At 39.6% G+C, this 27,803-nt stretch overlaps 2 protein-coding genes across 6 annotated transcripts in view; both read left to right on the top strand.

Annotated features, from left to right (window-relative positions):
* Window positions 1-193: 193 nt before the first annotated feature.
* ddhd1a (DDHD domain containing 1a) lies at window positions 194-21,003 on the top strand. 2 transcript variants are annotated; one of them, XM_086155180.1, is made up of 14 exons: window positions 194-1,485; window positions 2,949-3,125; window positions 6,926-7,027; window positions 10,287-10,415; window positions 11,522-11,669; window positions 12,837-12,946; window positions 13,595-13,701; window positions 13,780-14,042; window positions 15,336-15,411; window positions 15,868-16,017; window positions 16,926-16,990; window positions 17,097-17,269; window positions 17,789-17,986; window positions 18,160-21,003. In XM_086155180.1, exons 1-14 carry the CDS (start codon window positions 690-692, stop codon window positions 18,339-18,341), a joined length of 2,676 nt encoding a protein of 891 aa, XP_086011306.1. In that variant the 5' UTR covers window positions 194-689; the 3' UTR covers window positions 18,342-21,003. The 2 variants fall into 2 exon arrangements, with proteins under 2 accessions (XP_086011306.1, XP_086011316.1); XM_086155190.1 differs by lacking the exon at window positions 6,926-7,027 and having other exon boundaries at window positions 195-1,485; window positions 18,160-21,002.
* Window positions 21,004-22,875: 1,872 nt separating this feature from the next.
* The window catches only part of fermt2 (FERM domain containing kindlin 2), a 39,919-nt gene continuing 34,991 nt past the window's right edge, over window positions 22,876-27,803 (top strand). For 2 of the 4 annotated variants that reach the window (XM_086155150.1, XM_086155140.1), the window contains exons 1-2: window positions 22,891-23,055; window positions 24,158-24,315. In XM_086155150.1, coding sequence (XP_086011276.1) covers window positions 24,159-24,315 — 157 coding nt within the window. In that variant the 5' untranslated portion in view covers window positions 22,891-23,055; window position 24,158. Of the gene's footprint in view, window positions 23,056-24,157; window positions 24,316-27,803 lie in introns of all 4 variants that reach the window. The other 2 variants (XM_086155168.1, XM_086155159.1) reach the window with 2 other exon arrangements.

Genomic DNA, 27,803 nt, shown 5'->3' with positions numbered 1-27,803 from the left:
CGGGCTCGCAATCATTTGTTGCTGTTTGTTACCATCTACCGGTCAAAGAGGGCAGTGCGTTTCTAAGGGTGTGGGGGGCCGGGGTTGCGGGATGGTTGCGGGATGGTTGCGGAGTATCCGGCGTCGTGCTCGCGTAGTTTCTACGCGCGCGTTCACGAGTAGCTCCCGTATCTGAGCGTCAGCTGTCAAGCCATTCAGGCACACGCTAAGCTAAGGCACTGCCTCTCCGCCAGGTTTGTCTGGGCAACGACTGAATGTTACATTTCCGAGAGAGCTGGGACGCTGAAAGTAAGGCGCTTGTAAATTTCCACTCGGACTCTGCCATAGCCGCGCGTTGACAAGAGGATTATTATCATTATTGTTTTATTCGTTGGAGAAGTGAAGCCGAACTGTTTCCTGGTTATGAGGGTTCAGACTGGCTAGTCATGGAGTTCTCCAACCGGCTTCGTTAGCCGTAGCTAGCTCACAAGCTAACGTTAGCTGATGTTGCGACAGCCCTGGTGTATTGTTCGAGATGTCGAGGAAATATAACTGGGGTTTTTGACAAAATTGCAAGAATCATTATTAGATGGTGATACCCCGTGTTGAAAATGCAGGATATCTTGTGAAATGAAAGTATCCCGCATTTGTTACAGGTGAAGGGACCTACGTGGTAGTTACGCTAATGTGGTTGGGTCGCTCAAATAGTTATGAGCAGTTTCAACAATACTTCGCAAACCTCCACGGCGGGCTCCTCTTTGAGCAGCGACTGTAAACCGTCACAGAGCGGCTTTAACTCCACCAACAACAACCAGGAGTGGAGCCCGGGTAGCGATGTGTTTCAGGACTGTCACGAAATGAGACCGATGGATGAGGGGATGGAGGCGGGGATGTCCTCAGTCCAGTCCGGACTTGACGGACACCTGCCGCTTCTGCACGACAGACACCGCGGCACCCAGGACGGACTGCTGCTGGATCTGTGCGCATCCTCGGCGTACCTCGACGGCGGCTCTCTGGAGTGCAGCGACCACGAAGCGAACAACGCCAGTCCGCTGTTCGAGAGAAGAAAGAGGTCGAGGTCCGTCGGCTCAAGGCATCGCTTCAACGAGGTGGTCACGGAGCTCGGTCCCGAGGAGGTGCGGTGGTTCTTCAAGGAGGACAAGAAAACCTGGAAGCCCTTTGTCGGGCACGACTCGTTGAAAATCGAGCGTATGTTTCGGAAATACTGTGAGCTGAACCCCGGCGCGCTGGGCTCCGAGGTCAGCGGTAGGGGCGATGATTGCGCCAATAACGGCGTGGAGAACAGAGGGCTTAACGGAGCTGTGCCGGTGGAGACCAGGACCAGAAGTGTGCATGAAGGCCGGGAGACTCTGGATTCATCCACGATGAACTCGGATGAGAGAGACTCCAGCGGCATTGAAATCAACGTGGAGCCTGTTTGTGTCAGGGGAGGGCTCTATGAAGTGGATGTCAAAGAGAAGGAATGTACTCCTGTGTACTGGAGACGTGAGTATCACTAAAAGCCATTATTATAATATCGTAGTGCATAGGAGTAGATTTATAAGGTCCCAGGAAACATTTCCGTGTGAGGCCATAGCCATCATATCATCCTCTGGAATGACTACTATCTGTATCTGATTGTCACCCGTGTTCATATTTTACAGTCATATTCAAAACACAATACTTGAGCAAAAAATGTGACTGCCATTCAAGGTACAAGCCAAACCCTCAGTTTAGTTTTTTTTGGAATTCAAAGTAAGAGCATTTGTAAGTGAATAATGTAAAAAAAAAAAAAAAACACATGTTTTTTTGTATCCTCCACTTTGTGAGAATGTCTTGTGTCTCTAACTTGGTTTGCCCTGTGAATCTGAGACAAAGCCAATGGTACAAAGGATGATGAATATCTTAGAATATCTTAATATAGCAGGTTGATGTAGTTGTTCCCATTTCCATTGTACAAATTTCTGATGTGTATCTTTACCCCCCTCTGTGGGTTTCAACAAATTTGGCACACAGAAGTTTAGAATTAGCTCAGATTTGGTACCAGCAAGTATTACCCCTTCACCCTACTTTAGACAATGGGAAATAGCCACTGTTTAGTAATCCATGTTACTCGCAAAGCATTGCATTGTTCTTAGGAATTACTTTTGGCACCATTCACTGTCTGTCAGTTGAATTTAGCTGATCTGCCCCACATAATTTCCAGGAAAAGGCCAGGAATAGATGTATGAATAAAATCCAGCCCTCAGTGAAAGTGTTTATGGCTCTTTGATTCTTATTAAAGGTTTATTACCATGTGACACATGAGAGCACCAGTTCTTTTTAAACTGGACTGCAGTTTCTCTCTCAAGCATTTTTTAAAACTGTGTTTCGGTCTTAATTTCAATTACCTGCACATGCCACACATACATGGGAACTGGGAACATGTGATGTCCATGAAGTTATCCTGTCTGACCACACTTGAAGGGCCTTTAGAAATAGATTACGCACAACTACCGAATGCACCTATCTGTGGTATTTGAGGGGTTATATCTTATCTTATGTGGTGTGTATTTGTAGTCATGGTAAATGAATAGCAGTATATGACTTTTATTTATACAAAGAGCAGACTAACACTGAAAGGAATTTGATTACAGCAAGTGTGCCTACACCCAGATCTTGCATTACCCTTTTGTTCTCTTTTACAGAATCAGTGTCAAGGAAAACTGTAATCATAACTGGCCTCCTCTAAGCCACTGAGACACGGTCCTTCTGGATTAGCGAGACTTGTTGAGTTAAATTACTGTTCACTTTTTAATGCCACTTTCTCAATGAGAAATACGGAAGTCATTTCTATGAAGGACTTTGCAATTATAATTTCAAATCTGTTAGGTTAGAGAATACACACAATGGCTCTTCAGACTTAACCAAAGATAGTTGCTCCAAGTTGTCTTTTTTAACATAAAGCTATGCTGTTCACCCTTTCACAGAACAAGACCATATTCCTGTGATGAGAGGCCAGTGGTTTACTGGTGGTACCTGGCTTCCCTTAGAGGAAGAGGAGAGTGATCTCATTGAGCAGCAGCACCTGAGCCATTTCCGTGGACAACAAATGCAGGACACCTTTGAGACTGATGTGGTCGCCAGAACTATCGATAGTAAAGATGGTGAGCATTGGGAAAGGGAACTTGGGAAACAAACCAGTATGTGCTGTGCTTGTCTTTAGCTTATCCAGTAACACAATACCCCGTATTATTAACACAATCTGCAGTACTTTTCTTCCAGGGATGCAGGGTAGAGCACTAAGGCCTGGAAAAGCCTCCTGTGTTGCTGCTTGCCATATGCTTTCACTATAAAATCCTCTTCACAATCAAGCCAAACACAGTGAGAGTCATAAGTACTGAACTGTATAACCTCCTGGCTGTACCTTTTATCCGCAAGAGGGGAGCATTAATAGAACAGGTGCTTCCATTCCTGTTTGGAGAGTCATGTCATTCTCCCTATGAAAAGCAGGAGCAGCCCACACATTCTGGTACACCTCTTGCCGGGCCTACACAAGCAAATTGTGACAGACTTTTGCTGTGAGAAGCAAAAGGAAAGACTTTCTTTGATTCAGCAGTCTTGTTAGGCAGCCAGATAGACAGGACTTCATGGGTAATGACCATGTGGGTGTGTGAAAAAGCCAGACAATTGAAAAGCCAAGAGAAAAACATTCAGCAACCGGTGGAAGATAGTGTTTCTGTTTGCTACTGTAATATTTCAGTCAGCATAATTGTTCAGCATCACCCAAAGTGAAAACATGGAGGTATGGATTCAGATAATATAGCCATTTATAGCCGTCTGTTTGGTAAGGTTAGGTAACTTTTCTTTTAAGAGTAACAACAATAACTGTAATCAAGGAAAGGCGGATGAGTTAGGCTGTGTGTTAAACTGGGGGTTCAAGTACTGAAAGTGAAACGTTATCTTCTGTAATGTTTTGTTAAGTGAAATGGATCATTGACAGTAGTATCTGCTGAATGATTCATGTCTATGGATGTGACTAATACAGTAATTGATTACAGCACCAAAAATAGCTTCCGGTCCACTATATCATTTTATGGGAGATCAATCATTTTTATGTCACTTATCTCTTGCAGTAAAAAGTCAGATGAACTTCACCTGATTTTTTTTTTTTCCATCTGAGTCACTTGCAATCAAGTGCACTCACATCTTGTAACATGTCTGATAAGAGTTTATAGATTTTGAATTACTACTCTATCCCATTACACCCAACCCTAATGTTATGTGTCTTCCAAGTCTTTTATTTCATTGTACTGTAGCACATTTTACAGATACACAAAGATTTTTACAAAGTTATATCTTTTTACAAAGATATAACTGAATAATTTAAAAGGAGAGTATTTTCTACATAACAAAGGGCCTTAGCATGTCCAGTTTGTGAGATGTATTGCAGGAGTAAATAATTATCTATGAATTAAAAAAAAAAAAACTTAATATAAAAAAGGTACAAACTAGGTGTATCATTACAAATTTAAAAATTATTTTGTGTCAGCAGAGCAGTAAAAAATGTTATGTGCCCATGAATGTAGCTTGTTATATGAATTTGATGTAGGCATCCTTTATTTCTTATACATACATTTCCCCTGTTATCTCTTATGTCCACCTACCCCCTGTCTTCTCTCTCTTTGTCCCACCTGTGTTTTTCTCTCATGCTTCAGTTGCAGGCTGAGACTAAAGGTTACTGAACCAGAATGCATTTGCCGTGCATACCAGCCTGCTTTGTAAGCATTATAATATTTCAGTGTGGGCTGGACTCCTCAGTACAAAAGCCTACACTTGTTAACTGCCAAAACTTCAGACAGGTTCTCCTGCTCTCAATGTACCGGTAAATGCCAATTAAAAAAAAGGACTATGATATTCTTATGCACTGCTCAAAAAAATAAAGGGAACACAAAATACATACTTCATAGTTCATAGTTACATAGTTCAATGTGCTGACAACAAAATCACAGAAATTATAATCGAAATCAAATTTATGAGCCCATGATGGAGGTCTGGATTTGGAGTCACACTCAAAATTAAAGTTGAAAAAAATTCTACAGGCTGATCCAACTTTGATGTAATGTCCTTACAACAAGTCATAATGAATCAGTGTTGCTCCCTAAGTAGACAGTTAGATTTCACAGAAGTGTGATTGACTTGGAGTTACATTGTGTTGTTATGTGTTTATTTTTTTTGAGGAGTATATTTCAATGAAGAAAGGAGTATATCCAGTGTTGTATCATTGATGAATTAAGCATAATGAATTGATCCATAAAAAATTGACACGTCTAGTTACCATGATATTTTCTGATGTGTGTTAAGAATGACGGCAGTGGGAACTGAAGACTGTATACCAGTATGTTTGGAGTGTCACGACACCAGGGAAAACCAAAACAGGCACCCATGCAGGCTGGACACTATCATTTGCCAGTGTCACATGTTTATTTTTGGGCAGATATGCTATAAATGTCATTTATGCATAATGTGTTGGTTCAATGGGTTAAAACAAGCAAAGGGGGTCAATACTTTCATGTCTGATATAAGTTCAAACAGTTTTGAATCATGATTGTTGATCATTACAAACCCAAAACCACTTTGTTGCCAAAGACTGTCCAAAGTAGAAAACTGTAATGTTTACTGTGAGTTGAGGACAATGCACTTCACGCTGCCATACACACATACTTTATTTGGCTCTTTCAGTTTTAGGTACTTACCTCATGAGTAGAAGCTCTTCCTTTGCTGAGTATAACACTCACGCATTTATGAATGGATCTATCAGTGCTGTATTTCCCAAATGGACTTCACTGATTGCACTTACAAGTTCCCGTTCACAGCAGGTTCACTTCCGCATTTCTCTTCCGCATTTCACTTCTGTCAACTGAGAAATTATTGCAAGCTTGCAAGCATGACATTAAGCGGTCAAATTGAGTTTTCTGGATTGTTAGATTTGATCCATACCCACAGGGGTAAGCCATTTAAAATGCCAAAATGAGATGTCCTCATATAAGCTTATGTTAGATGGGTAGATATTTGTTTTAGAAGCAGTCAAATGTGAAATAATTGGATATAGGGTGAAAAATCTTTTTGTATTGAGTTTTATCAAGTGTGTAAGTATTCTTGTAAAAAAAATGGTAATTAGAATTTTTTTGATATTCGTTGACTAATTAAACATAAATGGATATTTAATTGTAATGATCAGGGCACACAATCTTACAAGGTCAGCGCTATTAAGACGTTTGTCCGGTATTGTACGTCCTCAATGACTCACTTTCTGCTTGAATTTCGGAAACACTTTAATCATGCAGAATCAATTTTTCATTGCCCCCAATGAGTAAGTAGTAGTAGAAGAACTACTCCTGTATAAACTTAAGTTTTTTTGGGGAATGTACTGTTATTTTGAAAATGTTCGCCTCGTGGACTCTGCTGTTCGACAGTTTTTTAACCATCTTTCAACTCCATTTTTGGAATTTCACAGACAATTGCAGCTTCTCAAGAACAGGTGCTTTACTAAACATAAGATCAGTAGATCTGTGGTGTTAATATTCTTTGTAGTATTTACCCCTGATCAATACTGTATTTTACCAGGGGTCTAAACCACGCTATGCTTTTTTTAACAAACATTATTTCTGGCCACACCTCAGTCATCTTGGGTAAGGGTCAAGCAGCACTGCATTACATTACATTACAGTCATTTGGCAGACGCTTTTATCCAAAGCGACTTACAAAAGCGACTGCACATTCATCTGCACTAAGACATTGTTCCAGGTCATTGAATATCTGCTTGGCTGGCAGGGTCTCAGGGGCCTCAAAGTGCAGATCTGCTAGTAGTGCTACTCGATAGATGATCCTGTTTCATGATGACAGGGATAAACTGTGTGATTGACACCAGGGTAATGGCCATTACTCACTCTCTCTTGGTTGTTAGTTTTCTCCCATCTGCCCCCATTCTACCTGCCTTTTCTGTTCAAATGGAGTGGATATCAGACGAGTGCTAAAACTACATGTCACAAGCGCAAACGCTGCCAAGGTACTGTAACATAAGGTATTTTTTCTCCATCTGTATATCTTCTAACTTTACCCTCTCACCTATTAGTTAGTAGGTTTCCGTGAAACTATTTTTATTTTGTTTGTGGCTCAGACTACTGAAAACTAATGTAGATCTAGGCTCAGTTTGGCAGTTGTTGATATGCACTTAGACTTTTCCCCCAGTTTCCACTTGCAGCCTAAACTGAGCCTAGCTGCTAGAACATCTCCCTTTGTGCTGTGACCCAGAGTTTGGTACAAATGCTGTTGCTTTGTTTTAAGGAGTTCTGCGTACTTGGCTTTCATTTCCTTGCTGGGGTAGTGAGTAGACAACATGATTCTCTCAGCTACTGGGAAATTGCCCAGGGTATGGAGAAGGCAAACTTTGCCTCAAAAAACCTTACCCTCTCAGTCTGCCTGACCTGACCACCTCTCTTACTTTTCTGTATGTTTTTCTTTCCTCAAATCCATTTTGGCAATGTGACTGTACCATTTAATGAACTGTTGCCACCAACTCTTATTCTAATGGCAATGAACAAAGCCCTCTGAGTTCAGATAAGCTGAACAGAGAAGCCATTGTGGGCCTTCACTATGGCCCTGTAGCATGTTGTATTGTCAGTCTCTGAGAGGTCCATCAGTGTCCTAGTTCTGGAATTACTGACCGTCATCAATACATAAGAGGTTGCTCCATCTGTTTCGTTCTGTTTTAGTCAATTCCAGTGGCTTGACAAGAAGCATGGTATCTTAGGAAGATCTTGGCAGGACCTTTTCCTTATCAAGCAATCAATTTGCTTTGAGAAAAGGTCGGCGCCTTACAGTATATCCAAAGGTCTTCATTGCATTAATGTCGGCGTAATGTTCTGTCTCTGTATCTCTGTATGAAATGGATACACTTCAAAGAGAGCACTTAGCTGACATGACCTTTGACCCAAACCTGAATAATTACACAATGAGTAAATCAGTTTAAGACATTTATCCTCTTTCATCCTTCCCACTTTTTTCTCTTCCCTTGTTCAATGTTTCCTACTCCTTTCCTTAATGCTCAACTTTTCACAATTTTTGTTATGCCACACAACCAAATTTTCAAACTTGTTATTTCTGTGGTCCTCAGTAATTCTCTATAACTACATTAAATAACAAACTAAGCGCTTGGGTGACTGCCAGCTCCGCAAAAAAACATGGTCCTTTCCCTCCTTTCACAATGCTTTGCCTTTCATTGTAAAACAGGAAGTGTGATTGTAGATCTATCCTTGTGGCGCTCCATTTCAGTGGCTACATTTTCACATGTGTAAACCTTCAACCTCACATTTGATACGTGTTAAGAGGAACTAGCCAGTGAAATTTACAGTAATTTCCAGCTCTTCCTCCTGTTTTACAGTGGACTCCCGGCCAACAGTCTGAAGTGGCTTCATCGGCATTGTATAACAGTGTGTAAACCAAGTAACAAAATTATTTTCTCCTTTGTCTTGATTTTTGAGCATATGAGGTAAAGCAGGAAAGGAAGCCACTATAAACTGTTGCAGCCAAACTAGACTGTGAAAGGTACTCTTCTCAGAAGAGTGGATTGTTTCCTTTAACTACTACTGCCACAATTTAGTGTAGTGTTATGCATGAGTTTCGTTATTCTGGTTATTGATTTGATTTGAGGAACTAATAAGATAAATGAAACTTAAGCCAGGAAAAGTCCACAGTCTTTTCCTTCTGTTTTAATTTTTTCATCATATTTTGGCCATTAGTTTTGTTATCATTTGGCGGAGAAACTTTGGACAGTTGTACTGGACTGTTCTTATACTCCATGTATCCTCCCCCGTATTGTAATCTTTTTTGTTAAGTGTATTCTAGCTTAGTTAGTTTGCTTTCAAAGTGGACTGCTGCTTTTCTTTCTTTTCAGTGCAGGACTTACAACTTTAGTAATCATGCTTATCCAACAAAGAATTGTCCAAGGGTTCAGCAGCCTGGCCTGACCTGACCTTAGGAAAGTGTCATGGACTCTTACTTATTTCTACATTATTGATGTGCAGCTCAACTTTAAAGTACTTTTCTTTAATCAGTTTTTGCCCCGAAGACCTGGCCATGAAGTACATTAGCAATGATTAGAAAATACATGTCTAAATATTTAATGGACGAGGGTTACAAAAACTGTTGCCATGCAGTCTAACGTATTAAAAGCGACATGCACTCACTTGCCAATTTATTCAGTACACGTTCTCAAAAAAAATCAGGTTTTATACCATGACTGTGCAATGTGGGTTCCATAAATTAAAATATTATCAATCGCGGTTTGAGGCAGTTCAATCTTTGAATGACATCAAGTCATCATTTATTATACATTAGTCAGATCAAAGATGTCTTTGTATTTTTCATTGAAACTAATGCCAAAATACTGTTACAGTTGTAGTTGTGTGAATTGTGCAAATAATTTTTTTTTTTGCGCATAAGAATATGTTATTGATCTACACGGTATTTCTTTTTAGATTTGTTTTAATTGGGTCTTTAAAGGCTCTAATGTTTGGCACTGAGTAAGACTTACGTGAATTCAATGTACCATGTAATAAACTGGCAAGAGAGTTTAAAGGTCAAAATCAGCGCAGTTGTTTTCGTGATATTTCCATTTTTCAGTTTGCAAAAGCAGTATCATGAACTTTGCATTTGTCCATGTACTCGGTGCAATCCCTTAATGAGTGCCATTCAATTTGTTTTGGAGCAATACAGTAAGTGAATGACAATGGACCAATGCAAAGCTGTCGGTAGATGAAGTTTGCTGCTAATAGCATCCAAATATTGATTTGGAAAAAAGAAATTTGATCAAGCAGTTTCCTTGATTTCTTTAGGCTTTGGTGTAACTACTTCCTGGCTTTTACTTGCTTTGGTCACTGTATTTCTCTGTAGCACACATTTTTTTACATATATACAAATGCTTACAGTTTACCTCCAGCAACAGTATGTTACTATAACAGATGAGCAAGAGCTGAAATGTACACGGTGCTATAAAAAAAAAAAAAAATCTGAACCTAAAGTGCAGATCAATGCATCTGACAGCATTTGATTGAGCTGCCTCAGCAAATTGACCAGTTTTCACATTGGATTCAAAATGTTCATGTTCACTTGTTATATGTCTCCAATCTGTTTTTGCCCCCTCCCCCCATTGCATTTAACAACAATTCATCTTTTTATTATTTCTTAATTTTCCCTTATCCCACACTGTGCGTGCGTGTGTTCTCATCGTCATGCGTTCATTCCTCTCCCACTCCCCCACTCCACAGCCATCCACAGCCTGAAGCTGAGTCGGACGCATGTTGATTGGCACAGTGTGGATGAGGTCTACCTCTACAGTGATGCAACAACTTCCAAAATTGCCCGCACCGTCTCACAGAAACTGGGATTCTCAAAAGGTCTGTGTTTGGCAAGCACTTTTACATAAACGTGTCCTATACTTTATCATTACAAAAGTATTATAGAACCTACAACTTGGATATAGTCTAATTTATTCACTTTATTTTTTAATAGTCCGTCATAGACTGCATTACTTTCAAATATGTGTTATGACCCAGAAAGTGTATAGTCAAAATACTTTCCTGACAAGGTGCTATTCTGCAATAACGGATGCATCGCTGTATTTGTTAACAAAAGCTGTCTAGACTCTTTGCAATGACTTTTGTTTCAGTAATTCCAAATATTTAGTTAGTCTAGTCTATTGACTAAGTACAGGCCCCGATAATCTATTTAAATCTTGCATAGCAATAGTATTGTCTGAAATGGGGATATTATTAGTGTCTTTATTTTTAAGGTAGCTTACCAGGTTCACATCAAGGTTCTTCGACCATCTATGACAATGAGACACGTTTGAGATTCACCATGAGTTTTAATTACTATTACTCAACATGTGTTGAATTGCTGACATGCAGCGCTTGGTCTTCTATTAAGTGGACATATTCACGATTAGGCTTAATCAAACGGCCATTGTGCAACTTAAAAGGATGCAACTCTAGTATGACACCAGGTCTGATCTGGATGGATAATTCTAATCTGCTCTACAGACTCCAAAGTTCGATAGTGCATCTTCATCTTCAACTTGCAGATTATGCAAAGCAAATCTGGCATTGCTTATCTCACTCTTCCCTGAAACACAAATGCCCTGTAAGGGGAAATCTGCTTAGTGCTATCCAGACAGCAGGAATTTCTATTGGCTTCTATCACCTTGCCCACAGCACATGACTGTGTGTGACGATGGTCTATAAATAAGGACAAACACACATAGACATCAAGGCGCATGGCAGTAGCTCTCTCAGAGTGTGAGGCAAGTCAGTATGTAAGCAGAATACCGAAATGTATTATTATGATTGTTATTATTATTATTTACAGAGCTCATCATGAATACAGTTTCAGTAACCAATTTGGTCATTTGGAAATAAAGAACATACTGGAAAATACAGGGAAACTGGCAAACATTATGCTGGTCTTAAATTAATGATCTGAAACTGACATTGTGTTCTTCTAGCCTCCAGCAGTGGAACACGACTCCAACGAGGTTATGTTGAGGAAGCATCTCCAGAGGACAGGCCCCCTCAGACTACGCACATTGTTTTTGTAGTCCACGGAATTGGACAGAAGATGGACCAGGGCCGCATTATCAAAAACACAGCAATGTGAGTTTCACATAACGTTGAGGTTTTTCTTGTTTTTATACTGTTATACGTTTTTAGTGTAGCACATGGACAATTGCACCATTTCTAACATTTTCATACTAACTCAATATCCAAATCACCTACCTTAACCCTACCACAAAGTAAGAAATTCAAAAAAACTGGGGCAATGGCTGTTTTGAATTCAACATTCCTTTATGTTTCAGACACAAAACATCTCTCTTTTTGAGTACTGTGAAGTTCTTATTTAGCTTTTGCAAAGACTGATTCCCCCGCAATGCTTATGCTGCTCCATGAATATTTTAGGAGCTATATACATAGTTGACCAGGGCCATGTGTGTCTCTGTGTCACAAAGTTAGGGTCAGGCCACAGCCTGCAGCTTAGGGCAGCTAAGCAGGTAAAGTAGACCAAGTCAAGCTGCAGAACACTTTAAGCCTCACTCTCTTCTCCCTCTGGATTACAGTATACATGCCTACTAAAGCCCAGAGGAACGACGAGCCATACATTTTAGCATTGCCCTTTCTTGCTTATTATTTATTACCTGAATTCATACTGTGTTTCCTAATATACATAATATACTTACATTTGCGTCTTCTGAGCCATAATAGAGTATATGGAATCTCAATATTGTTTAGTTGAGAGTAATGGTTGGCACTTAGAGCATGAGTTTGGATAATTTATCCGTTTTGTTTGGTGAATATCAAAAAAACTCCAATGCACATTACTGCTTTCATAATATAACATATATAACAGCAAGACTTGTATTTCTGTACCATGATCAGCATTCACAGAATTACGGTTGTTGCTCTAAGTTCCATCAAGTAGATCTTGCTTTCATATAGGACCAGTAGAATGGCATTTTTCGTGATTACTGCATGAGTAAAGCTGCTGCATCAGTGAGCAGTAAAACTAGTGTCAGTTCTCTCCTGGCATTGTTACTGTTCTGCTCCCTTGTCAGTCTATAGGATAGTCAAATATGTGAAGGGAATGTTATTCATGTATGCAGGGTCAGTCATAAAGCAGCACTGCTGCCAATATAGTTCTTAGGATGACATTGCTCTAATACTATCATGCTTTGTTCTTAGAAGCTGTCATGCTATAAGGGAAACTTGTTATTATTTTATTTTATATATTCTATACACTGATATCTGTTTTTATATTTCATCCAGGCTGAGGGATGGTGTGAGGAAGATGGAGGAGAAACACTTTTCAGAGCACAATGAGGAACATGTTGAGTTCTTACCTGTTGAGTGGCGCTCCAAGCTTGCTCTTGATGGGGGTTTGTGATAGATTTTGTGACATCATTATGTATACGTGCTTGTTTTCATGCAGTTTAAACCTTTTATTAGCAACATATGCCTCAATGAGAGGGAATAGTAAAATAAAGGTGGTGTTACTTGTTAATCTTGCTCCGAAAGCTGGTAAGGCTCTGATCTGTAACCTAAAAACAACATATGCCATCTCCAAGGGAATCTCTTAGTTCCAGCAGTGTCAACAGACGTCAGGTTTGCTGATTGTTTTCAAATAATTAAACATTGATTTTAACAAACCATAATCTATATATATGTTGTAATTTGACAGCACGCATTAAAAAGCATTAAATGTAACTCCTTTTTATCATATCAGATTCGAGAAAAAGTTTAATCCAATGAGGAGATTGTACCTTCTTTTAACCCCTGTGTTAGCGCATCATCTATGGTATCCCAGAGAAGTTAGTGACTGTATATTACTGCAATGTCCCGACTTCAACTGAAAATAATCGTCAATTTCAAAAATATTCATATATTTATGAGTGTTTTTCATGGAAAAATGGGTTTTCTTTTAAGCACTGTTAATTTCTGACACATTGTGGTATGTAATATTTTGTGCTAGAAATGAAACTAGAACAGCTAGAAACAAACTAGAAATTGGTCTTATATTTTCATAGATACAGTGGATTCTATCACACCGGACAAATTAAGAGGACTCAGAGACCTTCTTAATAGCAGTGCCATGGATATCATGTATTACAACAGTCCTCTGTACCGAGATGAGGTGAGACTCACGCAGAGCGAAATAACTGGGCATTTTTGTTGCACACCTTTAACACTGCTGCTTTCTTTCTCTGTTTAGATAACTAAGGGACTAACACAGGAGCTAAACAGACTATACACACTTTTCTGCTCTCGGAACCCTGACTTTGAGGAGAGGGGAGGCAAAGTCTCTATCGTGTCTCACTCCCTTGGCTGCGTCATCACCTATGACATCATGACTGGCTGGGACCCGGTACGCTTTTGTCTGCAGGAACACCACGCTGTGGAAGAAGAACTTGACCTCCACTGGATGTCCTATGAAGAAAGACTTCTTTTGGAGCAGCTGCGACACACCAGAAACCGGTACAGTGTGACTGGTTTGTCATGTTCTCCAGCTGGAGCTCAGAAGAATTTAATCTGAAATCAAGCCATCACATCACTTAGAACTTAGTCCACTAACTTATGCATTGCTGTAAAATCTCCCATTTGACATTATTTCCAATGAAAATGTACTTTTACAACAATTCTATGACAAACCGCCATCCATTTTCCACATTAAGATTGGTCAATTGTTTGGAGGATTATTTATGATATTTTGAATATCAAATGTTTTAGTAATATGACACTAACAGATGGAGCTGAGTATTGTGAATAGACAGCTAGTTATTTGGCAGGCATATTTCTCGCACTTCCATAACTATTAGCTACTTACGCTTGGTGATAGTGCATTCAGCAACGTGGCATCACTGTCCTTTCTCCTCCACTTTGTGTTTGGCTATACATGAGGTATTATCGGATAATGATCAGTTGCTAATTGTCAAAGCAGGTTTATTTAGAACAGGTTTCAGGTTTCAAAAGCACTCTTTCAAAGTGATGTTTCCATTTTTAGCTGTAAGGCATGCTGTCTAAAATGTGCATAGCTTTCATTAGGTCTGCCTTTCTGTTTATAGCAATGTCTGGACCATCAGAGACTGACAAATACCAGATTGAATAAACAATGATATTGGGTTTTTTTTTCCATAGTGGGATGAAGAGTGAGCTTCGCAATATATTGTTTACAAAGGCTGTGTTCCCATGGTGGATTTTCAGTATTTGCATTTCTATCTGTAAATGTAGTCTTAAGATTTTTTTTCTTATTTACTGCTAGAAAACAACCTTTTATTTGGAGGTTTTACTTCAGATCTCTGTTGTCAAAATAGGCAGATATTCCAAACACTGCGTCAATATTTGTTCAGGCTTCTTTGCTACGTTTCATCTAACAATGATTCTTCTGTGAGTTTATTAGCACGGAGACCATTAAATCTATACCAAAAACATCCCAGCTGTATTACCAAACAACGCAATCCTCTTTGTGGAAAAACAAACGGAGCATTGAAGTTTATAGATTGTAAGTGTGGGGCAAGTTTGAATGCAGTCACAAAGAAATTCTCGTTAACACAACAATAAAAGCCTCCTTCTTTATTTTAGAATGGTTAGAAACAAATATTTTTTTCCCTGTCAGACAGCAGAGTTTATAGTTCATCGTTATTCAAGTGGAAGTAAAGTGGCCTTCATAAAAGTCCATCCTTTGCTTCATATGCAGTATCAGTCTCTGTGTATTATGCGTCTGTATACAACCCAGTAGTGCTTTCTTATGCCCATTTTTGTTTTTGGTAGGTTACGAGAGCTGGAAAATCAACTCCAAACACTGGAAGCCTCCAAACCTTCAGCACCCCCAGCACTTAAATTTAAGGTAACTTCCCCACCAATGTGAATCTGCAAAACAAGCCAATGATCTCCGCTCAGAGAGGAAGCTCCTCGCATTTTAAAGTCATGTATATGATATGTTTTTTTTTTTTGTTTTGAAGGGAAGAAAGTGTTTGTTTTTCATGTTCTCCTAGCATAAAACTGAGACAAAATTGACACTTAAGTAAAAAGATGGTTATTGGATTCATTAGAACATGTGCAGCTCCTGCAATGCACTTTTTTGGTTGGTTCTTGACTGTCAGGGAACGGAAATTATTCTATTCCTGTATGTTTATGTATTGTTTACCCCCAGCATCCCTCTATATAACATGTTGATCAAGGAACTGTATTGCTGCAAGTACAACTTTTGTCTGCAGGCCTTACTGTATTGTGTCATGTCTACATCCAAAACTCTCTGCAGGATTTCTGTATTTTCATCCTAACAACCCTGTTTGTCTCTCAGGTGGAAAACTTCTTCTGCATGGGTTCTCCTCTGGCGGTGTTCTTGGCCTTGAGAGGGATCCGCCCTGGTACCAGCTGCCATCAGGACCACATCCTGCCCACCTCCATCTGCAGCAGGCTCTTCAATGTCTTCCATCCTACAGACCCTGTGGTCAGTTTCCCTTGTTTTTTCCTTTCAAAATCAAAGTCTGTGTTATGATAATATGTCTAGATGTTTTCTGACTTCTAATTTTGACTGCGCCAGCACCAGTTTAGGTGGTGCTTCACTTGGAAGAGTGAGCTGTTTTTACTGGACTTGCTGTTTTTTCCACTGTGCTCTGCTGTTCCATTTACAACTTGCTTAGTCTGATGTGCCATTTTACAATGCAGTGTTCCTATTTAACTAGCAGTCTCTTTCCAACTTAAAACGTACCGTATAATTATTCAAACAAATATGGGCCTTCAGTCATGAAGCTTGGGTTGGGCCCTGCTCTCAATTCCATGGGAGACTACCTCAAATGATTCCCTCATTTATGCTCTCTTGTGCTTTTGTATTCCTTACACACAAATACTTTGACCTATTCAGGGAGGCTATTATTAATATATTCTAATTTCATAACCGCTGTATGTCTCCTTGGTTTCTGTTTATTTGTATGCTTCTGCATGTACTTGGTATTTTAGGAATCGGTGTGCTTCAGAGTTGGCTAGAACGTTTCTCTTGGCCTTGAGACATAAATCCGACATGTAGTTTTTTTTATTATTATCAGTAGCATCTTTTTTTTCTTATAACTAGTGCACTGTTAGTTTCACAGTGACCGAAACACAGTGCATCTGAGCATGCTGCAGCTATTTCCATCTGACTACATAGATAAAGGCTACAGGCTAGTTACTTGGCTTGCATGAACGGTTTCTCACTTAGCTGCTAACTTTTCATCTCAGACTTCGTACAACTAACACAACAGTTAGACTGAACAGAGTCTGTTAGTCACTTTGGATTAACTACTACTGTACTTGCTAACTCATTTTATCAGAGAACAGAGTTAAAGGGCAAGCTGACTCATGTCCTATTGCTATCGTCAGGCATACAGACTGGAACCCCTCATACTCAAGCATTACAGCAATATCGCACCTGTTCAAATACACTGGTAAGAACCTGACTTGTCAGTACACTACAATATCAGCAGAATATAATTTTTTAAAAATGTATGTAAAAATGTATTTTTACATTGCTTTACTCGCTTGTTTTACTAGGTGCAGCGCCACCAACCCAACACCCTACGATGAGATACGACCTACCTTCTTAAACCCAGTAAAAGATCCAACGTCTGACACAGAAAGTATCCCTAGCCCAAGCACTTCTCCTGTTCTTTTGCGACGGCATTATGGAGAGTCAATCACAAATTTGGGGAAGGCCAGCATACTAGGTAAAACGCAATACATTTCAGAATATTTTTTTTTCTGTACAAATCCTTGGAGATGCTTTACATATTGGCAATTCACAAAGGATGCAATTATCAGAGGTCCCTCAGTATACACAAAGTTGTCACAAAGTTCTACTACACAAAGGAAGTGAGGTGTGGAAAGTCTGATGCAGTAGGTGTTTTGCTCGCTCTGCCAAAGTTACTCCACCACCATTCTGGGTGTGAGGGGAACAAATGCAGTGTTGTATTTAGTTGTAGTGGGATACATTTCATAAAAAAAAAGTCTTAAAACATTTTATTGCTGAACATTAAGGTACTAACTTTTGCCAACATTGGCAAGAAAATGACGGCGAGAAACAACAGAGGACAGTAAGCTCTTTTTTTGGTGCTGGGCAACAGACACAATTTGTCATTTACGGAACAATGCAGAAGTAGGAAAAAAAGCAATAAAACTTCAGCAAAAGCAGAGTTTACACATAATTGAACTGCACCTCCTTTTTTTCCCTTTTTTTATCATTGTAGGAGCTGCAAGTATCGGGAAGGGAATAGGCGGCATCCTCTTTTCACGTTTCTCACGCTCCAACAGCCAGCCATCAGTGTCATTAGGACTGGAGGGAGGAACCAATACTGAAGAAGAGGAGCAGAAACGGACCGAAAGCCAGTCAGCATACGGCCTCTCCACCATGACCCGCCCCACATCACCCACTGCTGACACATCATGTTAGTTGACTTATGACAAATCCATTCCAGAGAATTTTTAACGCATCATTGGTGGAAACAATAATTCACACATTTCTACATGCTTGTAAAGAAGAGAGTGTACAGAAATTTTCATGGAAATATAAGTTGGTCTTTTTTTCTGTCACTGCTAACATCTGTATTTCTGTCCTCAGTGGAGCTTGAACGCCGCATCGACTTTGAGCTGCGAGAAGGGCTGGTAGAAAGTCGTTACTGGTCAGCGGTGACATCACACACTGGCTACTGGTGCTCACATGACATAGCACTCTTCCTGTTAACCTTCATCTACAAGCAAAAGCCCTCTGAGACGTCAGAGGACAGCCCGGAGCCAGACTAAGGCTGCACCTTAATGACAACACACTTGAATGTGGCCATCCTTTTAAGAAATGCAAACCTAGACTTTTTTTTTTATTTATTTATTTTTGATTTTCTTTTTCATGCGCACAGACTGTTCTAATGCACTAAAATATTTTCTTTTATTTCCCTGTGACCTTGGGAATCGTTACTGACCGTATAACTATAAGTTCCATTCCAATGTTGTTTTTTAATAATTTTTTCAGCATTATTTACCCCGAGGGTGAAAGTGTTGTATCAGAATTCCTAAGAAAAAAAAAGGTGCACCTTTTGCCAGTATGACCAGAAAATCCCGCTTGAATAGAAAGCTAAAGGTCCATCGAGTTTCATGCATAGAAAATTATTGTACTGTATAGAGAAATAGAAGTTCCAGTGATAAGTTTGACCAGCTGTAGCCTGTTACTCACAATTTCAGTGCTTGATTCCAGCCTCTATCCTCATACAGACCGACTCTGGAGCCTTTATGACACAACTGCCACTCTGTGTCTAATCTTTGCCACCATTTCTTTGAAAGTGTGGAAAGAAATGTAAATTTTTCTGCAAATGCTAATAGTGGTCTTCAGAATGAAATGTTAGCAATCATGTTAAAAAATGAACAAGCAAATGCAATGCCTTTTGAAACTGGCCAAACATTATTACAGTGTACTAATTTAGAATATTTCTGTCTTTAATCGACCCAGACAGTGACATTGCTATGGCTGATATCCCTGTTAATGGTTTCAAATGGATGGGGTACAAAATTGCAAAACTCGTTTTTCTTCCCATGATTTGCATTTCATCTTTTTGTCACAAATTGAATCTGGAAATAGATGTTAACCAAGGAAATCTCCATTCTAACAATATACTTATGATGATAATGACATATTTTGTTTGAAGAAAAAAAAGAGGTCAGATTAATACCTTACTGGACATTATTAAAATGTGACATGTTAAGAGGTCGGAATGTTACATATCACAGCCCTTTAACAAGGGATACAACTTTACAGTTCTTTCTTTTAAGAGTTTATGAATCTAAATCTCAATGTAAATTTCTACTGATGTCATTAAGTAGAACAAATGACTTGTTAAAATTTAGTCACTTAACCTAATTTCAATGCCTCTATATCTAACAAGGGCATGTTTTGAGGGTATGATCGGTGCCCACAACTTTATCTAGATTGAATAGATGCAAGTAAATGTATTTTTTTGTAAAAGAAATATTTTTATTAGCTGTTCAAATAAGCTTGGATTTCATTTTGGTGAAATGGGATCCCAACCTGTGGCCAAATAACATTTATGTTTCCAGCTATTTAGGCTACTCTGCTTGAGTAAAGATCAGGCTCATTTACTAACACCATTCAGCCACAGGATCTTGCTTGAAATAATTTTAACATTCAAGGTGGATAATGAAGTTGAATTATTGTGGAGTTACATTATATGTGGAAAGTTACATTTTTGTCTGTGTCAAATTTTCATTATGCCCTACTTGTTAATACTTTCATAGTTATCAATAGCTTGTTCTAATTTGCTTTTAAGCAAGATGCTGCTTAACGTGTACTGCACAATCAAGGGCTGTTGACTGACTCACCAGTGAATGGGTCCATTTATTGGTGTCAAAAGTATATTGTGCGTTCAAAGGCCTACTCATTGAAGCCAGACTGCCTTTCAAATGACCTGGTGACTCATATGTCTGGTAGAAGTCATAAATGAAACAGACAAATATAAGGGAGAGTGTTTTGGAAGTGTTTCTACTTTTAATCTGGTGGATTAGCACATTCATCACCCATGAATTGCACAAAGGTTTTCTCGAAAGCAGGCACTTGTTAATTTTTATTTATTCATGTTTGCTAAGCATGTGACAGTGCAGTGATAGATACTGAAAAGGGTTTATTTTACTTGGGAGGCATGCATGCAATTTACCTTTGAAACTTTAGACATGTGATGCAAAAATGAGGACCGTGTCATTGTTTCCTCTGCATCTTTAAATCACACTGTGTTCAGACAGCAAATACTGAAGTAGCATGGACAGACTTTCATCTGAACAGTAAAAAAGATTCCACAGGAGTCTTTGCTTTTTTTTCTCCATAATATGATGGAGGAAAATTGCACAAATCCCATTATAGCCATTGTTGCTTAAAGCACAGATTTCCACTGTGTTCATGCTGCCTGCTAAAAGTTACTAAACTGGACAACGTTACAACAAAATACTTTCGGCAACACAAGCATTTAATGCACAGCATTTTTAACGACAGCATATTTTTCTTGTCAAAGGCACCTCTACCATCAGGGAACTGTAAAATGTTTTATAATTTCAACTCTGGTGATACCAGTTTGAAGCCATTATTAAGTAAATATATCCAATAATATCACAGTAAATTGTAAGTATTCACAATAAATGTTACGGGGGTCGGCAGCCCTTTCCTAAGTCACTGGGTGAAAAATGGAAACGTGTCGAAACTCATTTTTGGTATATTGGTTGAAATGTTAGATTTGTGTCAGGTACCATCTTTGCCCCAAAGTGTGGATGTCCAGAAATATGTTCTTTGTCTGTCTTAGAGCTGTGCAATAACCCATACCTGTAACAGATCCTAACTGCCATCCAAAGCACTGTATTTATTTCCTTGTATTAAAAGCATTTCTTTTTGGATATAATAGTTCCTTTTTCCTCATTTCCATCTCCTACCTGACAGATAATACTCTGAACAAATGTTGAATCTGTTGCGTAGGAAGGGTTTGAATTCTGCAGAGGAAGTTGGTCTCATTGCTCTTTTCCACACTGAAATGAGAGAACAATGACGCTATTTGTCTATGATTCGGATCAGATTCCATCCAAGACACCCCCTGATGTGAAAAACAAAGGGGATTTATAGGTCATGAATAGGCTGCATTGTGATCCAGAAGCACTTATGGTGTCCATATGATTTACTAGCATTATAGTGCAGTCCTGCAACATCTGCAAGGGCCAGTTTCACAGATGGGATGAGTTAGAACGGAGGTAATCCTTATAAATAATTCACTGGGACCTGCTGTGCTGTATTTGGCCAGGAGAGGTCAGTCAGCTACCGGCAATATTGTCACATCTGAGGGCCATCTGCTCCAAAGTCCAGTCCAAATTTTTGATTCTACTTACGTCCTCACCGAATGGAGCAATAATGACAGCTGTTAATGCTATTGAATATAACATTAAGGTAATACTTTATGTTGGATGTTTGAAGTTGTTATTTCAAGTCCAAATGCACCAAGCGGGAAACAATGCCTTTCTGTAATGCAGACAGTAGGAATGTCCTGAAGGCCTCATCTCACAGCTTGCTGCTTTCTCCATCACCCCCACATCAGGAGTCAAGCATGTGCCAAAGCTGACTCCCCTGCTCTGCATCTGGCTGAGTCAAATGTTTACTCTGCAATTAAAACACAGCCTATAAAAGGCTATGCGTCGGCTGCCAGACACTGACGAGAGGGTCAGAACTGCGGGGAGAGATTATAAATCGCTTTGATGCAGACCGTAGTTTGGAAGCCTAGATTCCTGAGTTGAGGGCTGGAGCTCTGGAAATGAGCTGGACCAGGCCAGAAACACTGATGATTGATGTGTCTTAACTGCAGGCCGCTTTGGGAGCTTGCTCACAGCACAGAGGCGGCCTTTTGCTTCTCTTAAACTCATGTGTGTGATCATTTTGATTTTTGATCCACAGAAATGACGCAAAGCACCGTCACCTGACTGATTTATAAATGCTATAAATCCAGTTACATTTATGTATCCATCATATTTTCTTAGAGACACAGAATATATTTACCCATGTCAGAAGAAAACCCTTCACAGAGACTATTAAGAGAATATAACAGTCGGGTGATGCAGTATTTTTCTTTGAAATATATACTGCATGTTATAATGCTCCACCTAGAAAACAATGCTTTCTGGACACATGGTTATGTATGGAGTGAAGCCAGATTTCTGTATACTTTACAACATTGCATGTAAATGAATGCGTTCATATCAAATATACACATATGTCCATCATGAAGCTTATATTGAGAGATAATGGTGCATTTCAAAAGTGATTAAACCAGAATGTCTTGTTATTTTGTTTGTGCAGGAGCACAGACTCACAGGTCCCCAGATGCTGCAGCAGAGCCGGCACCATTGCCATAAAAGGTAGCTTGAGATCTCCACTGTGTGTCCATTATTTCTGGGCTAAAAAAAGATAAATTCATAAAAATAAATAGATTATAAGAAGTTGCCAGTCTTCTACTTTATACAACAGATTAACAAGAGGAGGTATTTCGAATACGCCATATCGGATTGTATTTTAGATTACCTAAATTGTCAATTGTTCAGTCCATCGTAGCAATGACAAAGTATTCCAGGCATCAGTGGGATATTTGCATGATGTGTTAAGTTATTAGGAACAAGAAATAAAAAAAGAAAAAATAAAGTCGCTCCACAAGTGTCCCTTAACTGTAATAATAGACGCGCACTCTGGGTTTGTGCACGCACGCGTGCGTGCACGCGTCTGCTGCTGGAAAGAGGGAGGGGACTGCGTTAAGACGAGGCTCGTGGGGGAAAACTGTTTGGGATACTCCGCTTCTCCGGCGACTTTTTCGGAGGGGATTTCTCTCTGGTTTCGCCTTCGACAAAAACTTCCTACATGATCTAAAGGAGGCGCGGGACTTGTTCTGTACCTTGTAGTCGAGTGATTAAGCGAGTTTGGTGCTTGGCGAAGGTGAGTGGACGCTCGCCCTCAAATCTGTGCTCGTCGGCCGCTATGAAATATGAAAACGCATTAGCTTTTTGTTGCTAGCTGAACTGCGCGACCGCCGCGCGCGAACTACGCGCCGGCCAACAAAGTTTTAAGCTAATTCGAGGCTTAGCTTGGTTTTTATTAAAACCCCGCTCCTCCTCACCCCCAACCCACCCTCCAGCAAAGTCGCTCCCGCAACAGCCCGAGTGCCCGAATCCGCTCGAAAGCCGGGGAGTCCTCGAACGGGCTCCGCTTACATAATTAAACTGTGCTTATTATAGGAGTGCTCTTACCGTTATTTTCTTTTACAGGTGAAGCAACACGTTCCCCGCGGTTATCGCCGCAGTTGTCCTGTTTGAACTTGTAGCTACGGGCCTCGTCTTTGTTCTGCCATCTTTTATTGATTAGACGCCAGTTTTGATCGCCGGGCCGATGTAGTTGTTCATCTTTTAGAATCTAGGGAAATATAAACGGGATTGCCAAACTGTGGGTAAAAAAAGACCGTTTCGGTGTCTGTAAACCACCGCATTGGATGTCTGATAAGTCAAGAAACCGGTCGGCATTCATGTGAAATAGTGATTTACATACAGTTTATGACGTTTCCTGTAATGTTTCCATATCCAGTAACCTACAAGTACAACCTCAGGGAGTTAGTAATGTGGCTATTTTGGATTGGATGATTTGTCTAAAAAGGAATTCAAAAGTCTAATATGTCTACTATTGGAAATTAACCCTTACTGCAGTGTACTTCCCCTTGTCATTGAAAATCGTCCAGCGTTTCATTTGTAAATCTACAGTTTCTTAGTCCGAGCTTGGTTACCTAGTCATTGCACCTTTTCTAATATATTGTAAAGGAGAGTTTACAGGACTCCTTGCAACCTGAATAGCACTTAACATGAAGAGTCACAAGTCTTTGACATGTGAACTTGGTGGACAGCACCTCTCTAAATGGGTGAAATGCCAGTCTGAGCGTAGTGTATCCCTTCACGTAACAAAGATGGGCTTTGCACATATTGTCTCCCAAACTGTTTGAGATGTCTCTTCATCGCTGCATGACGAAAGTACAACTGTCTCAATTTCACAGGATGGCACTGGATGGAATTCGAATGCCCGATGGCTGCTATGCGGACGGGACGTGGGAGCTCAAGATGCATGTCACTGACCTCCACAGAGACGTGTCACTGAGGGTCACCGGAGAAATCCACATAGGTGGAGTCATGCTGAAACTTGTGGAGAAATTAGGTATTTATGCATGCTACTTTCCTTCTTGCATGATAGCAGTAGGACACACAGCAATATACCATACTGCTGCAGACAGGGTACTTTTCAGGATGTTTATAACAAACGGAATATGAATCTGAATTTCTGCGGCGAAAGCTATTTCCCTTGACGACTGACCATGTACCACTCTGGTTGTCTGTTTCAAAAGCTGAATAGTATTATCTGTAGGTATTGGACATTCGATAAATTCCTCTTTTTGAAATAATTTCTAGGGAATTCAAATCACTTGAACCAAACACACAGTTGTTTTCTGAAGTACACACTGTTTCTTAGAAAAGGCCAGGTGTAGAACAGACTTTGTAACTTTTTTCATAGCCAATGACTAAAAGAATAGATTTCCTTAGCCTATAATCCCAAACTGTAATATGCCAAAGAATTCAACTTGCTTTATATTCTTTCGACACAATATATGCCTTTATAACCGAAATTGTGGTAGCTTTGATAGCTTTGCCTCATTTACTTCAACTCTGTCAAATAATATGAAGAGAATTTGATTCCTCTGTATTTTTCTGTGAATATAGTTTAGTAACTATACACATAAAGAAATAATATAGCTACCCGTCCCCTATTCATCATCCACTTTTTTCTTTAAACCACAAATGTGGGTGCAAGTAAGTACAAGTGTCCTCTGTTTCAGCCACTTGAATACTGCCCAGTTTCATGGAGGCTAGAGACAGATCAGTGGTGGTGCCAGTGTGAGTTGGGAGTGACAGTGTGTTGTGTGTAGATGATGGTACTTGAATGCTCTACATTCCTGCAGTGCTACAAGGTTTTAATTCCCTGCCCATGGTCCCCTTTTTAGCTTCCCTGTTAGAGCACCACATAATTGAGGTCTTTGTTCCTCATGGTCATCTTTGCTGAGCAGCATTTATGCTAGACAAGTGCAGCATTGCAGCCACGTGTGGGACAACATGAATTCATTGGTGTTCCCGCCCTAACCCTTCTAAAAACATTGGTCTTATCTATTGGTTGAGTACGTTTTTTTTTCAGGTCTGGTTGAAGGGTATGAATTTCTTAAAGGGCAAGTGTGCAGGGTCTTGTAACATGTAGCTGTTAAATTGGCAATTGTAGCCCCTCGCCTCTTTTTTTAAATCACTGCTGTATCATCTCCAGTTTCTCATCTCTTGCACGGTTTTATTCTGTAATAGAAAAATGTTCATCAAAATCCACAGATAAGGTACATTATCAGCCTAAAAGTGTCCAGTTTTGAGTCCCAATACTAATGGAGAATTGTGCCATATGTTAATTTAGAAGTGAGTCTTCATCCTTCTTGTGTGCAAAAGTTCCATATTTGAGTACCCAGGTTACTGCATTCTTTTTCAGTATTGTCTACCTGCTACCCTCAGTCAACGTTCCACTTTTTACTGTAATCATTAACCTTTTGAGATTGGCCCTTCCACAAGAGACTGCACACTGTTCATTTCACATACCACACTATTATTTGCTTACAATAGTCCTTTTTACGTAGATGCATTCACTTGTCATCATTTACATGCCAAGCTCCCGATTGAAGTTGGTAAAAAGAAAGTTGGCCTCACACTGACCCAGCCTAAGGCTGACAACATGCCTCCTTGCTTTATGCTCCAAATGAAGGACCCAGTTTAAATTAGTAATACTAGTCTACAAGACCTAATACATGTTTTGTTTTCAGACAAATTCCCTTTTTTGATCAATGCAGCTTTTTCATTGTGGACATTTGTATTGCATACCTTTTCATGTTGTTGGCAGGTGAATTTTCTTCGTCTACATTTGATATAGTCTTCTACGTTTCTGTGCTGATGTCAGCTGTGTCCTGTACATTGAACAGTGTTCTCATTGCTCGTGTTTGTACGAGTCTCCACATGTGAGTGTGCAACTTCAGTCACCCACTTGTCCATTTTGCAGACTTTTGATAATGGATAAAGTAGACAAATGCCAGGAAGGCACTTAGCTATTGATCACATTGTGTATTTTTTCTAGTTCTCCCTCTAATCATCCTGAAGAGCTGTATTTAAAGCCAGATGATTGACCATCCTCTGGTCCAAGTTCTTGTAATCCTTTCATTCTCCCATCACTTTCCATCATTTGTCCCTTCTTTGACTTTGATGATGTTTCCTAACGGTCTAACCTTGCATCTTAAAAGCAAGTATTGTGCCATTTAGAAGGGAAACCAAACACCACACTGTCAAGCTTTTTAGTCAATTGGTTGTTTCAAAGTCATATTGCTTGTAGGTCGTCTTGCTTTTCCTAAAGTAAATGCATTTGATCTAAATGCATTAAGTTCTGCTTGCGCTTAAGTAGAAATGGACCCCATGCTCCTCCAGTAATAACAAGAATAACAAATTGATATCAATGCAAACTACTAAGGAGGCATGTTTTGGTATTAGAAGGTCTTTAAATGCTCTGTGTACTTTACCCAGTTTCACTGGCTCTGCTAAACTTCAGCAAGACAGCTGAGGATAGATGTTCTAGATAGAGAAGATTAGCAGAGGGAAAGAGAGGAGTCATAACTCTGAGATATGAAGATAGGTCTGAATATTTTCTTCTCTCTGTCGTGACGTTAGCCGAGCTGCTTGAATTCCATAAAAGTCTTCGATGTAGCAGGAAATGACTTCCAGGGTTTGGCATGTTCTCGAGTCACTGCCGTCATTGTTGGATTCTCTGCTGCTGGCTTCTTCCACCTCCCCCTTCTTTTGTCAACCCTTCTCAATGTCCCCATCTTTCTCTTTAGTCTAATTTCTTAACTGATGTTTGTGGAAAATATAATTTCAATTGAACTCTTGAAACTTCGTGTGAGAAATTTTTTAATTGATCACACTCTTCACTCACGAAACAAGGTGTAATAATCACTGTTGTCTTTATTGATACCCATGCTTGTTTTGTTTTATTAGCATCCTCTTTAAAGTTCCATATATAGAACCTGAGCAAACCAGTTGCTATAGAATGATGCTGATAGTTTGTGTGGTTGTTTCTGGAGGGGCCCACAGTTTTTGACTGCCTTACCATCAGCCAGCCACAGAACTTTCCATGCGTGTCAGAGAAAATCTGTTATGTTCTTTTGATGACCTACATATTTGCCTCTCAGCTTCTGAAGTGATTGTCATCATTACACTTCCTTATCTTAGAGTATATTATGTAAGACATGTATATGTAGTTAAAGGTTTTTTTGCCTTTCTCCTCTCAAGCTTATTTAGCAGCAAATTCAAAAACATACTGACAAGAAATGTGTGTGTTGTCTGAACAGAGTCAGTGGTCGAACTCTATGGTGTGGTGTATTAGGACACATTACAAGATTCAAAGTAATGAAATACATCATAGCCTTTTTTACATAATTTTTTCTAGGTATTAGGTGCTTGTTTTTCCATTTCTACATGCAGCTACAACACAACCAAGTGTGTAGTTCTACTTTGCTGTGTTTTTACAACTTTGGAAAACAGTCCAACAACAGAAGGGAACAGTTCAGATTTGTA

This window comes from Fistularia commersonii, chromosome 1 (assembly GCF_037954325.1).
Source record: "Fistularia commersonii isolate RoL2024-O1a breed Wild chromosome 1, RoL_Fcom_v1.0, whole genome shotgun sequence".
NCBI classification, from domain to species: domain Eukaryota; kingdom Metazoa; phylum Chordata; class Actinopteri; order Syngnathiformes; family Fistulariidae; genus Fistularia; species Fistularia commersonii.
Note: the sequence above shows the minus strand (reverse complement) of the source record. Positions and strands in the feature narration are given on the sequence as shown.

What these genes read in the sequence shown, in the direction of transcription:
- ddhd1a (XM_086155180.1), top strand. Translation starts at nt 690, where the DNA reads ATGAGCAGTTTCAACAATACTTCGCAAACCTCCACGGCGGGCTCCTCT. An exon ending in CAAGCTTGCTCTTGATGGGG is followed by an intron (nt 12,947 to 13,594) that starts GTTTGTGATAGA and finishes ATATTTTCATAG; the next exon opens with ATACAGTGGATTCTATCACA. An exon ending in GGGGAAGGCCAGCATACTAG is followed by an intron (nt 17,270 to 17,788) that starts GTAAAACGCAAT and finishes TTATCATTGTAG; the next exon opens with GAGCTGCAAGTATCGGGAAG.